General features: G+C 37.3%; 2 protein-coding genes and 1 pseudogene across 2 annotated transcripts; 1 reads left to right on the forward strand and 2 right to left on the reverse strand.

Annotated features, from left to right (window-relative positions):
• Positions 1–3,850: 3,850 nt before the first annotated feature.
• Positions 3,851–5,332, forward strand: LOC148722059 (uncharacterized; annotated as a pseudogene).
• A 423-nt stretch (positions 5,333–5,755) lies between these two features.
• LOC148722060 (uncharacterized) lies at positions 5,756–6,817 on the reverse strand. The gene is made up of 2 exons (XM_088736924.1): positions 6,608–6,817; positions 5,756–6,458 (listed from the first exon to the last, which is right to left on the reverse strand). The coding sequence occupies exon 2, from the start codon at positions 6,451–6,453 to the stop codon at positions 5,806–5,808; it is 648 nt and encodes a 215-aa protein (XP_088593050.1). The 5' UTR covers positions 6,454–6,458; positions 6,608–6,817; the 3' UTR covers positions 5,756–5,805.
• A 3,308-nt stretch (positions 6,818–10,125) lies between these two features.
• Positions 10,126–10,938, reverse strand: LOC148722061 (uncharacterized). Its single transcript, XM_088736992.1, has one exon. The coding sequence runs from the start codon at positions 10,936–10,938 to the stop codon at positions 10,126–10,128; it is 813 nt and encodes a 270-aa protein (XP_088593118.1).
• Positions 10,939–14,187: the final 3,249 nt, after the last annotated feature.

Consider the following 14,187-nt stretch of genomic DNA (forward strand, 5'->3'; position numbering starts at 1 on the left):
AGACTACTGAATTTGCATTCAACGCCTGGCATATTTTTATTCCGCAAAGGACCTGAGAACTAATTTATTCCCAGCAAGAACATAAACAAATATGGCCGACGATTCGAAGATCAGCGATGCTCGTGTTTAACCATTTCAATCATAGTTTTCAAAATGGCGTCTCGTCACTTACTCAACATGGAATATAAGGGATATTCTGGCGCGTTGGGAAGTTTTTTGATGGGAGGAAATGGCAATTTTACAGGATATTTGGACGCTTCGAACTCAGTAGCAGTCAATTCGATCGAGAGCAATTGACTTCATTGATGCACTTTCCTGTAATAGGCGAGTGTTTGGGATGGAGAACGACGGATTTTGAAGAACTGTATGGCGACTTAGGTCAATGAACAATGACAAAAGAACTGGCTCGGGAAGTAAGTGGTTTTTATTTATCGAGTCACTGTGAGGTTTGATGAATAGCAGAATCAGTACTGAATATGTCTAGATCGAGAGCAGACGGGACCACGAGCTCCTGATTGTTATATTTTAGAAATTGTACAAATTTCCATACAGTTTCTTATATTATTTGGACGCCATTATGGACGAAATACGCAAGCGCGGCCGCCATCTTGTCCAATATTTCTGCCAATGGTTGTCAGGTGGCGCTGTGGCCTCGTTGTCAGCCATCCTTCTATGAAAATGGCATTGAGCGTAACGCTTGCTGCAAATTACTTTCACGCACCCGTGAGCCCTGTGTTTGCCATCTGGTTAACGTAAACTTTGTCCCATTCAGATCGCTTTGAATCCCACTCCTGACATCATGTAGCATTTCATAGACGAATAAACCTCCAACATTCAATAACAACAACAGAATATGTTTAATCCAGCACTTGTCAAGCGAGCACGAGGTCCGACTCGTGTTGTTATGTCGAAAACCCGAGACCTGGTGACTAAGCTGTCGCATGCACAGTATGTCACGCAACAGACCCCCTCTTAAATTCACTGGAAATCATGAATTTAAGGTAATGATAACAGCCTAACGATACAAAACTACGATATAATAATACACTCACCTCTTAAGTTCCAAAATGGTGGAAGATGGTTGATCTGTTTGGCTAAACTTCAGAATACCCGCCACTGAAAAATCATTCATCAAATCCTGCTACTGCAGTACCGCAGTCAACATACTTTACATACTTTATCTAATATCTGCATTATATTAAACATCGTGCTTAGTATCTGCATTATTAATATCTGCATTATATTAAACATCGTAGTAAGTGTTGAGGTTCGTCTCTTGCAACATACGCGTTGGTGTTCATCTTGTTCTTCCTTGCTACCGTAGTCCTGCAGTTGACATAAGCGGTAACCTTTTAGAATAAGATCTTACTTATTATAATACCCAATTGGCTAATTTTCTTGTATTCCACATCTTTTAAGCTTCCACATAGTTAAAATCTATGCTTTACTTCAGGATATTTTGAAACACTCATTCCCTCAACAATTACAATTGCTTTCAAAACATCATAAAACACAACAAATTCTTCATTTCTTAACTTGGCCGGTAAACCTCTATTAACCTTTTATTTGGCTCACTCTCAAGGGTGACCGCCTAATAGAGCTTTGCCTTCACTTTCAATAATAACAAGAACCATTCCACGTTCTTTGAAAAAGCGATGGAGAATTAATCATACATATTTTGTAGCTTAATCATACATTTATATCAATAATAACAAGAAGCATTCTACGTTCTTTGAGAAAGCGATGGAGAATTAATCATACATATTTCTTCGCTTCATCATACATACATATTTTGTAGCTTAATCATGCGATGGAGAATTAATCATACATATTTTGTAGCTTAATCATACATTTATATCAACAACAAGAAGCATTCTACGTTTTTTGAGAAAGCGATGGAGAATTAATCATACATATTTCTTCGCTTCATCATACATTCTTAACACACTTTTAAAAGTTAAAGCTTTTCTGTAGTGATATCATAAACTTTCTTTACATCTTTTAAAAATACACTAAACAAATCGTCATCGCGGTGCATGTACCTCCATAAATTCAGCCAAATATGTGGAGAAAAGATGCTTTCGAACGCCAAACATTGGTAGTTTACACTTTGCATGCCTCCAATGACATTCAATTTTATTGGTATGGTCACCTTCTTTGTTCACAAATTCTACCGAATGATTAACTGTTCGATGTTCATAACCATGTTTCTCAAGTGTAGAGTACGCTTTCCGGCAATCAGAAACAGTGATAGTTCCAGGTTCAATCCATTTTTGGATAATGGGCAGTGGTGAACGTCCCTTAGCCATAAGCCCTTCATCCCATTAACCAGTACACCAGCATTTCTTTGTCCTGCATTTGCGCTACCAGGTTGTCGTATCGCCACTTCTTGTGTTCACAGTTGCGACCATAACTCCCTTTAAGAGACATTCCACATTGCGTAGCACGTTCCTCTTTCCCTGTTTCTAATGTTGTGGTTTCACTACAAGCACTGGTTTTTGCACTTTTCAGCCCACGTTTCGATCCTATTGCAACTTGTATTCCTTTATCTTCCATACTTCAATTTATATTAAACAAAGAAAGATAACTTTCAAGTTTCGAAGACCATTTACCTTCCTAAAGCACGCCACCCTTTCCAATTAACAAAATCTCCCCTCAATGAAAAAATCCCGCACCAAATAACTTCTTTCAAACCATACAATACTATGAACTTTACTAACAATGGCAGCTCGCACCTTTACATCCCGGTTTCAATCAGCTCTATCACAACTTCCCTATTACTTGTGTTTGATAGGGCAGTCAATTATCTCATAAGCGGCAAAAATAACTTATTTCAAACCATACAATACTATGAAGTTCACTAACAGTGGCGGCTCGCATCTTTACATCCCGCTTTCAATCAGTTCTATCACAACTTCCCTATTACTTGCGTTTGATAGGGCAGTCAATTATCTCATAAGCGGCAAAAATAACTTATTTCAAACCATACAATACAATGAAGTTCACTAACAAAGGCGGGCCGCACCTTTACATCTCGGTTTCAATCATTTATATCACAACTTTCCTATTCCTTGCGGTCCGCACTGCTCCCTAGGGGCTATTCCCTTCTCAATCCATGCTAATTTCAGTAGATTATACTCGTTCTGGCCTTCCTAATTTCAGTAGATTATACTCGTTCTGGCCTTCAACATCAAAATGTACGCTGTATCCAAACTCAACAAACAGCACGAACAAACATGGATCAACCTTCAGAAAAGGTTGAATTCGTTCCAGTTCCCATACCACAAGCTATTTCCCAACGAAGACGTTTACCAATTTGTGAAGAATAAGGCCGTCTCTGTCGGAAGCTGCGAAGGATATTTTATTCCTTCGCTGCTAACAACTACAGGCTTCATACTGGCATCCAACAACGCACAAGTTAACATCACCACACACAAGCAACCATTAAACATATTTTCTATATTTGTGGGATACCCCGGAACGGGTAAGTTCAATTGGAATCTTTTTCACTTGCACTTTAACTTCTCGTAGTACCCTTGCTCTCTGCACGCCAATAGGTTTTCATCACTAAATCTTGCTGTAGGTTCAATTAAATTCTAAAAGACCTTCTATTATGAGGCTATCAAATTTTTGTTACTTTTGTCTCCTAAAGGAAAATCTTCTGCTATCCAGTATGCAGCCCAGGATCCACTGGAAAATCTAGGCTTAACCGAAGCATAGTTAATGGAGGGGACTGGTTAGGAAGGCCGGTGAACTTCAAAGGACCGGCTTATTGTTTACGATTTTAGGTTGAATTGCACCGTTACGTCATGATACGTCACGAGTACCGTGCATCGCTATCGTAGTCACAGTAAACAAACATGGCGTCTGGCATCGAAGACTTTATATTCGAAGAAGATTTCGATGCTATTATGGCAGTTTTAGAAGAAGATGAGAATTTGGAAGAACAGTTTCATGAAGCTGTACAGGAGGTGCGTGTTAAAAGCTAAAAGTTAGTCCTATTTAGTCATTTTATTCGCGGTTTGTTGCTAGAAAAGGCTCAGTGTAGTTGGCTTGAGATCGATCAGTGTTCGGTATTGTGTATCTGTTTCCAGAGCTCCAGAAGAAAAATTAGATTTCTTTCGGATTCTTTTAGAATCGCTAAAGCTTTAAGAAGAGTTATAGTAGCAATATTGGTATAAACTGATTTCAAACTGTTGGCGATTTTATCAAGTTTGATCAACTAAATGTTTCTTACATTCTGGGTCCAAAGGCAAGACGTAGCTTGTAGTATATGTCAAAAAGTTTGTAAAAGTTAAAGAGGTCTAAGCAGACACACGACTATTAAACACAAAGATAACCAAGATCCCGAACAAGATGTACAAGAGGAAGAATCAAGGCAAAGAATAGCATTTACAAGCGACCTTTTGAACGATCTGGTGAACAACGTGAAAACGACAATAAGCAAAAGAAAAGTGTTTACAAAAGCAATGCGAGATGAAATATCATCATTCCAGTTTAACATTTACGAAGGATCGAAAGAGTTTGAAGAGATACGGACTATTTTTGATGGCTTTACGAAGAATGGAAACGCTGACAAGTTTTACTCCAAGTATTACGCGACCATATCATTACATGCTACAAAATACTTCCCGAGTCTGTCCAGTAATTCAGCAACATTGTTATCAACTAAACTTGCTGATCGACTCCTGGCCTACTGTAAAGAATCTCTTTCTCCTGTAAATGATAACGAAGTTGAAAAAGCTTTAAAGGAAAAAGAGATTGCTGGTCTACAATATCTAGGAGGCTATGTCTTGCAAAATCTGCACAATAAACACAGAGCATCTAAGGATTGGAAATCAACAGAAAGTCAACAGGCTACATCTTTATTAAATGCATGCAAAGAAGAATCAAAGACTATCACTGAATCACAGAAACTTATCTCTTCCTTAAGCCGTGGAGGGCTGTGGAATCCAACGAAAAAAGCCCAGAAAATATTTTTGAGGGCAGAACATCATTTTAGTAACAATTGTAAAACTGACCAAAGATCTATCAACATTGAAGCTGTAATTGAGAAATGTTGCAAAGATACAGATGTTGTTGCTTTCTTCAATGAAATTGTATCTGAATCCTCACTGGAGATTGATCGCAGAATTAGTAAAGATATGCTGCACAGTATTATCACCTTATATTTACGTGTACGCTCATTTTCATTTGCAAGAGATGTAATTCAGAAGCACAAGATCAAACAGAAGCAAGTGAAAGCTAAGTCCCTGAGAAAGGAAATTAAAAGGGCAAGTGGAGGAAAGGATGATAGAGAACCCTAGAATCAAAGACAGCATAAAATGGCAATTTTATTTATAGGGTCAATGTTCTGGTTTATGTTAGCAGAAGTCAGTCATCTAGATGTCAACAAATTATGTATACTTAAAATGTATGAGGTGGTTTGCAAACACCTTTGAAGCAATCAATGTATTTATTAATGTAAATGTTCTGGTTTGCTTTAGCATCTATAGAACACTACAATTCTAACTTAGAAGTCAGCCCTATCTAGATGACAACAAGTTATGTACAATATTATATATATATATATATAAAGTGGTTTGCAAACATCTGTGAATCAATATTCAAGTCATTTACAAGACAATGTTGCAGTTGATTAAATACAAAAGAAAAACAATGGAATTGACATTACATTGCAAAGAATATTTTACAAGTATTTCAATACATTTTTGGACGTACCACTGCAAAGTTATATAGCAGTATTTGCTAGTAATAAATTAAAAATGTTGATGTCAATTCTTTGACTTCTTTCTAGGAACAGGATCATCTGTTACATTTACCCAGGCTTTGCCCCTGTCCTTCCAAACAAAGTTCTATGCCCTCAACAAGGAGCTGGCATTTACACGAACGCCAGTATTCCTTGAAGGAAAAGTTTTCAGGTTTATTATCACTACAGTTCAAAGGATCCACTGACATTGGGATAACATGGTGAATAATATTTGAGTTCAGTTCTGGTTGTTCAATCCCAGGACAAATAATGAAGGACTCTGTTAGTTTTCTGACCAGTTCATTCAAGGTAACATTTCTCATTGATCTATAATACTTCGTATAAAGTATGTGGTCATCTGGTAGTAACCAACCATAAACTAAAATGGTGAACCCAAGACGGTCATCGACCACCAACTCCAGTTGTGGTAAGCAAACAAAGGACTCATTTGACTTTCTGAACACCATTCTGTCTTCTTTGGCCTGAGTACACCACTCTTGTATAATCTTCAATGACTGGGCTCTTTTACAGAATTCATGGAAGCTTTTATAGCAATGTCTCTTTTCGGTCAAAATATCAGAAACTTCGAAGTCTTCCTTTACAATTGATCTCAAAGGCCTGGGAGTTGGTGGTTGTTTTTGAAAGCTCTTCTGTGGCATGCTCAGCAATGGAAGTGCTCCAAACTTCGGCCTTTTCTTTGTCATTTTCTCTGATACGGTTGAGAGATAAAGTTTAAGATATATGTTAACGTTTTCATCAAGAATTCAACTGAGGTACATAGTAGATTTCGCATGTTTTGGCGGGCCGTTTACTAATAAGCACACCGCTAAATCGCTGGAATTATACACACACACTTACTTATTTCGATGTCATTTTCATGAAAATGCTTTTCACAAGTAAATACTTTGTCATTTTCGATCTGTCGTTGGAAGTTACTGTCCGTAACGCTGTATTTCTTGAGCTCATGGAGCCAATCTTCGCGCCATAATTTTGCGATATGCTTCGTTCCGAGGTGCTGGAAGCTTCCATATTCCAATTCCCTTGGTTTTACGGCAAGTTCCACAGCCAACTACGGAACAGTTATCTCCAGGCATGTTTTTGAGTTAAAATCTATGCATTTTCAGTCAAGCAAACAGTAATAAAAATAATTTAAAGTCAAAACATTTCTCTATCAACCATTTTCGAACAACGCTGCATCGTATTGTGATGCACGGTAGTCGTGACGTCACGCACCAAAAAGTTGAACAATAACCTACCCCTTTGAAGTTCGCCGGCCTTCCTAACCAGTCCCCTCGATTAACTATGACCGAAGCCATAATAAGCAAAACCACCTCATCGGGACTGGTAAAACTTCTTGCGAAGAAGAAGAAGAAAGGAATGATTCTCTCTCCAGAGATCTTCGACATATTAAACAAGCTTCTTAAGTCCGATGAAGACAATGCTACCGGAGATATCCAGCTTCTCTGCAAATTATTTTCGGGCGAGCGCTGCTCATATCACTTCTCTACAGAGGAAAGCAGATTGATCCTTCCAAATACGCCCTTCTGTCTCCTTGGTTCCACGCAACTGGTAAATGCTGCCAAACTGATCGCACGCATGGATCAAGGACATGGCCTAGTGGATAGAATCCTTCTTGCCACCCCCCTTGCTTTTCGTCCAACCCTTATTGAAATGGAGGCAGCCACCGATTATTTATCCACCGAGGTGGTAAGTGACTTCTCTGAAATGTTCGAGAATATAAATGGAATTGACGAAAACGTCGAATTCGTCTTCGACGAAGGAGGGAAGGAGCTACTCAGGGAGAAAATGGACGAGTTCGTAGCTGAGGTCAATGAAGCCATCAGAAATGGGAAAGTGCCACCCAAATCAAAGACGCCAGAACTTATTCCGAGAATAGCTTGCGCTCTACATGTCTTTAATCACGCCCTGGAAGAACTATTGGCCGGTGTACCCTCGTCACAGCCTGATACAACGATATCCAAAACAACACTAGAAAATGCAGCATCTTACGTGAATCACCTCGAGACACAGAAGGAAATACTCTGTCAGGTTAGCAATCATAACAACAAAAACTTGCATTTTTCTTTAATTACCTTTATTTTCCTCACATTCCAATTATTCTTAGTAGAAACTCGGCCTTGTCCTATTGAAAATCCGCTTATTTCATTTTTTCTATAAATGTACACACTTTACATTCTTTTTCTTACAAAATAATTTAGATTATGTTGACCCGCAGATAGCAAATTTGCTATTCGAGGCGGGTCAATCATCAACAAACATTATTTACAATATATAAAGAAAATTAAAAACTAAATAATTAGATATTGTTAAATTATAAAAAGAAGCATAGCTGGCAAATACATCAATAGTTGTTCAATAAAGTATAGAAGCAAATACATTAGTACTGAAAGCAATCAGATCAATTTGTTTTAATTATGCAGTCCTTAAGTTTAGAGGAGATCTTTTCAACATCAAGATAAGAATCTTCATTATCTAGTATCTGAAATAAAGACGTTTTAATTCGTTTATTAAAGGAATGTTTTGATAACGTTTTGAATTCTTTCGGTATCTTATTCCAAATTTTGACACCAACACGCGAGAAAGCCTTTTTTTGTAGGTTAAGTCTAGAGTACTTTGTACTAAAGAGCTGCGATTTAGATGATCGAGTATTGTAGGTATGAATATGAGATGTTTTAGTGAATAGTTTCAAAATATTAATGGGAGCCCTCTGGTTGTGCACATCAAACATAAGTTTACTTACGGCTTCATAATATAGGAACGTAACAGGCAGAATTTTTGCTTTGGCAAATAAAGGGATGGCATGCTCTCTTCGATCGGTGAAATAGATTAAGCGCAAAACTCGCTTTTGAAGAACTAAAATCTTGTTTAAATAAGCATTTGACGCATTGCCCCAGGCAAGGAGTCCATAAGTTATATAAGGTAGAATTAATGAATTGTAAATATTTACAAGGATAGTAGAGGGAACGAAGTACCTCAGCTTTGCAATCATCCCTATTGTTTTACTTATTTTTACGATAACAGAGTCAACATGGTTTTTCCATGACAAATTTTGATCAATTAAAACGCCTAGATATTTGATATAACTTTTTTGCTCTAAACAGGCGCATGGTTATTCACGACTGAATTTAATTTTCTGTAGAAAGATGAGAATAGTTCATCAATATTATTTGTTTTTGAGGCAATAATAGCATCCCAGTCGATCGCGGACAAATCATTTTTAAATTCCTCATAGGAGAATTGAGAGAAGTCGCTTTTTTTAATTGTTTTCTTGATAGGTTTGTCTCGCTTAGATTTCAAAATACAAAATTGAGAAAAATGATCAGAGACATCGGTAATAATGTTTCCACTAATTAGAACTTGATCAGGATTATTAACGAAAATATTATCAATAAGAGAGGCTGAGTTATTACGTACGCGTGTTGGTTTGTCAATAGTTGGAACAAGATAAAAACTTTGTAGGGCCAGTAGGAAATCCTGACTATATGAAGATGATTCCGTCTTTAAAAGGCATAGGTTAAAGTCACCCATTAAATAAAGTGTTTTCCCAGTGGAAGCCAGCTTTTCGATTGTATCATTAAAATATTCAATGAATTGATCTGGGGAGTTGTGTTGACGATAAATTATTCCACATATGACATTTTTTTTGTTTCTCATGGGAAATTTCTATCCACAATGCTTGAAACGCCTCGCAAGAGACCCTTTCAAGCACTGTGTAATTAAGGTCTTCATTGATAAAAAGCGCGACACCTCCTGACGCCAATGGTGTGGCTACGTATTCAAAAGTGTAACCTGGAATTTCAAAGCTAATATTAACAGTCGTTTTAGTTATTTTCGTTTCTGTAAGTCCAATAATATCAAACTGAAAATCCATTTCTGATAAGTAGTTGGTTTGGAGTTTTTCGAGATTGTGATTTAAACTGATGATATTGTTATGAAAAATCGAAAAGCTCGTTTCCATCACGTCTCTTATTTGGGTATTTAGGTTTTTATTAAAATTATACGGAGAATAATAACGGCTGTAGATTTGTTGATTGAATAAGTTATTGTTGGTATTTAAACTGTCATCAAGATTTGAGTTTAGTCTGAAAAGATCAAGATCATGCAAACCATTTAGGTTTTCGAGTTGTCTCTTAGTTGGTAGCTGATTTTGGATCAGAGAGTTGTTAAATTGCCCGTGGTAGAGAGTTAAGTTGCCAGTGAAGTTATAATATGGAAGTTCTTTAAGAAAGAGTTCTCTATTTCGGTCCTGTTCTTTGTATCTTCTGGTTCGCTTTTGCATCTAAAGCGCGTTTGAAATCATATCATAGGTGAGATATTAAAAGCTAGCAATAATATTGTCACTGCGTTACTTATCTCTATCCTTGGGTAAATGCGTTTAGGTCCTCCATATTTGCAAATTTGCGGATTGGTGAATTCTCTGATTTCCTGAGAAATACGGAACCATTTTTCGCCCAGCAGAATTTGAAGCTGTTGGCTTCTTTGAACTTCTTTGCCTCATACAGAAGGGTTTGTAGACGAGGTGTCAGATGATCGTAAATATTGAGGTGACTCACATCAATCTCTGAAGAAAATCCTAGTTGCTGTGCTGTTATGTTCCTTATTGTCTTCCTAGACGCCATGATTTTTTCCTTTACCATCCTTCTAACAAATTTACAAACTATTGCGTCTGGTCGATTCGAGGGATTCCTTGATGGAACTCGGTGGGCAATGTCAATGTCATTTATCGAAACATCTTTCACTCCCATCTGATGAAATAGTTGAAGACACAGGTTAGCTGTCTGCTCGGTCGTCTCTTTCGCTGCCAGCAACGGTAAACCGATAACTTTGATGTTAAATTGGTAGCTGTACATTTCGAAGCCATCAATTGACTGCGAGATTCTATCGCAAGTATCAGAAATTACATTTAGCCTTGAGCTTAAACGCTTCAGTTCTTTCGATGCGTACTTTTTAAACGCTTCAAAATCATCGCATTGAGCTGAAACAAACTCAACTGATCGTTCTTTGCCCACAGTGTCGCCGCCATGTTCGATGCCAGCATCATGATTGATTTCTTCACGTCGATGTCCAATTTCCTCAGTCAATTTATCCAGTTGCTTCTTGAGATCTTCAATTTCATTCCTTAACTGCTGATTTTCTTTTTTTAGTTGGTTGTTTCCTTTACCAGCCATAATTAGGGAAACTTAATAGAATAAAATCACACAGAGCGAGAAATATGCGTCCGCTCAGCTCAGCGTCCGCTCTGTCTCATGTATTCTATTCGCCGATAGAAAATGATGGCGTGCGCAAAGCTCTTTGAATGATTTATCCACATCTTAGAGAGCTTTGCACTTGAGTTTAGACAGTGGCAGTAATTTTCCGTAGTTTTCCATTACACTGTTTAACGAATGTTTTTCAAACACGTGCTTCTTCAATATCTCAGGCAATTTGAAGTAAAAGAAAATGAATCATTACTTGGTTGCGAATTTTTTTCCGCGCTTTTTCTGTTTTTTTTTTTTTTTTATTTTGTCATTGGCCAATGTGATACGATTAGTTTTGTTTTTCTAAACTAATTTTAAAACTACTCTGCTACGTTACCTGAGTCAATCACGAACTAAATAACTATTACCATAGGTAATCCAGGCTCACTTTTTGCGTCACGTACGCATGTGAAATATACGCATGGAAATATACATCCATGAAACTTAACATGTGGCGAGTATTTTTTCTCCCTAATATGTACAGTAAGTTTAGGTATAATAATCTTCTTAATCCTTTCCTTCAAAGTAGGGAGCAATTTCCATACCTAAACTTCGCCCTATATGTTCTCTCTATTTAAAATTGTTTACGTGACTAAAATAGTTAGCCTGGGTCACCTCTATATTACCAGAAATGCAGTAATGTTTTTCCGACTATTGTAATGGATAACTCATTGATAAGAGGTGAAGACTAACTTTCTCTAGTTGACTTGCATTGTTTTAAATTAGTTTCTTCTCCTTTTTCAGTTTCTTAAAGAAGTCACAAACGCAGCTTGTGATAAAAGCATCGATCAGCCCACCACAAAAACGATCAGGGACAACGTCTTAATGACCCAAGGCCCTGTGGTATCTTATCGTTCCTTCAAACATGGCAAAAGATCAGCGCGTGAATTTAACACCGCTACAGAATCATTAATGCAAGATGGCTTTGGAAGAATTGTGGAATTTAGAATACCTAGAGCAAAAAGCACCTGCAAGGTATTTGTGAAAAGCAAGCCAAACCCTTGGCCGAACTGTACGGATGTCAGTCTAAACGAATTTGGAAATGCCTTGGCCAAGCCTCTACATAATGATATTACAGTTCCAATGAGAAAATATCTTCAGGACAATAATCACATCTCGAAATAGCAACATATAAATAAAATCCATTTCTAGAGGACAAGCAGAAATAAGTTAAGAAAAACAAAAACCTTCATGGCAATAAATTTAGATTTCCTTTTCAAGATTAATGTTTCAAAAACCATTTCATTGAATGGAAACGTTTTCGCTTTTAACATTGGAATTTAATACCTGCTTTTCAAAAATAACATTTCGGTAAAAGTAACTTTTCTTACATTCTAAGTATAGTTTTCATTCTATGTTTGTATTTCACTGTATTTTTAAAACAGGCATGTAAAGTTAATAAGCTTCCATTGAGTTTAGGAATTTACACGGCCGTAGCACTTTATTCTAGTGCTTAGCTCATTGCTTATTAAACGAGTTGCTTATTCAAGAAATGCCAAAAACACTTCAAACTAGGTTTTGGTTTAGGGTTAGGGTTAGGAGTTAGGCTTAGGGTTAGGGTTAGAGCTCACTTTATTACTTATTAAAGGACTGTGGACCGCGGTAACAGTTCAGTTTAACACCTAGTTTAATACTTATTCATCCACGGCGGGAGTGCGGACCGCGGTAGCACGTCGCTTGAAAAGTTAATACGTATTCATCGACTGCGGGAGTGCGGACTGCGGTAGCACTTGAGTTTAAAAATTAAATTACTACATATTCATCTACTACGGTAGTGCGCATAGCGGTAACACTTCATTTGAACGCTTCATTTCATACATATTCATCCACTTCGGTACTGCGGACCGCGGTAGCAGTTCAGTTTAAACATTAGTTTACTATTTATTCATTCACTGTGGGACTGCGGACTGCGGTAGCACTTGATTTTAAAAATTACCTTACTAGTTATTTATCCACTTCGTTACTGCGGACCGCGGTAGCAGTTCAGTTTAAACATTACTTTACTATTTATTCATCCACTGCGGGACTGCGGACTGCGGTAGCACTTGTGTTTATAAATTAGTTTACTACTTATTCATCGACATCGGTGGGTTTGACAGCGGTAGCACTTTATTCTTTCTCTTCGCAAGTATATTTTATTCCTTAGCCCAGCGCGGACTGCGGACCACGGGAGCACTCGATTTATAAAGGGCGCGAGTGGCCGGGTATGCTGAAGTTGCTCCCTGTGTTTAATGCCTATAGTCTGTGATCATCCAAACTCGTTTTACCACATTTGTTAGTTCTCCTACACTCATAAACAAGTGGCAAATGTGTCAAAACATTGTGTACTGCATTGTATACATTTCCACCAAAAAGGATTCTTTTTCTTTGACCAAAGCGTGAGAAACTGGAAGTTTGAAGTGTTTTCAACCTTGACTGAAGGACCTGGAACTGACAAGTTTTTTACCTTTCCTTTGGAACTTTTGGACTTTTAGACCTTTCCAGTTTTCCGATAGAGGTTTCATTTATTTTTATTTTTTCTTCTTTTTGGTGGAACACAGTTCTCATTTGGCACTCGTTTATGAACATAGGAGAACTAACGACTTTACTTTAATCATTTTTCTCAACAAACTTAACATATATAGAAAGCTGAGGGGAAGGCCAAGAAACAGGAAAGGGTTCCCCTACAAAAGGCCACCAAAAAAGGAAAACACTACGCATACCTATATATATTTGTAATAATGTAATAATTATAATAATAATGATAATAACAATAAAAATAATAATAATAATAATAAGTTAGGTTAATTCAGTGTCTAACTGGTATAAATAAGCCTGACTCAGACTTTCTGACATGCACAGGTAAACAATTCCAGGCTTTTAACTGTTCTATGGAAATAGGAATATTTTAGCATGTTTGTTCTCACATATTGAGTTTTAAATGACAAATCAGCATTTCTTAGTTCATATGCTGCATTTTTTCTGGAAATAATAAAACTAGATAAGTTAATATTTAAGAGTCCCTTTAAACATTTGTAAAAGAAGATCAAGTCAAGTAGAGTCCTTCTAGACTTAAGGGTTAGAAGATGGAGAGATTTGAACCTTTCCATGTAAGATCTTCCTTTGATCATGAGTCGCATGGCTCGTCTCTGAACGCTTGAACTGAACAATTGCGGTAAAACGAGTTTGGACTATGGCACA

This window comes from Stylophora pistillata, chromosome 10 (assembly GCF_964205215.1).
Source record: "Stylophora pistillata chromosome 10, jaStyPist1.2, whole genome shotgun sequence".
Classification (NCBI taxonomy): Eukaryota; Metazoa; Cnidaria; class Anthozoa; order Scleractinia; family Pocilloporidae; genus Stylophora; species Stylophora pistillata.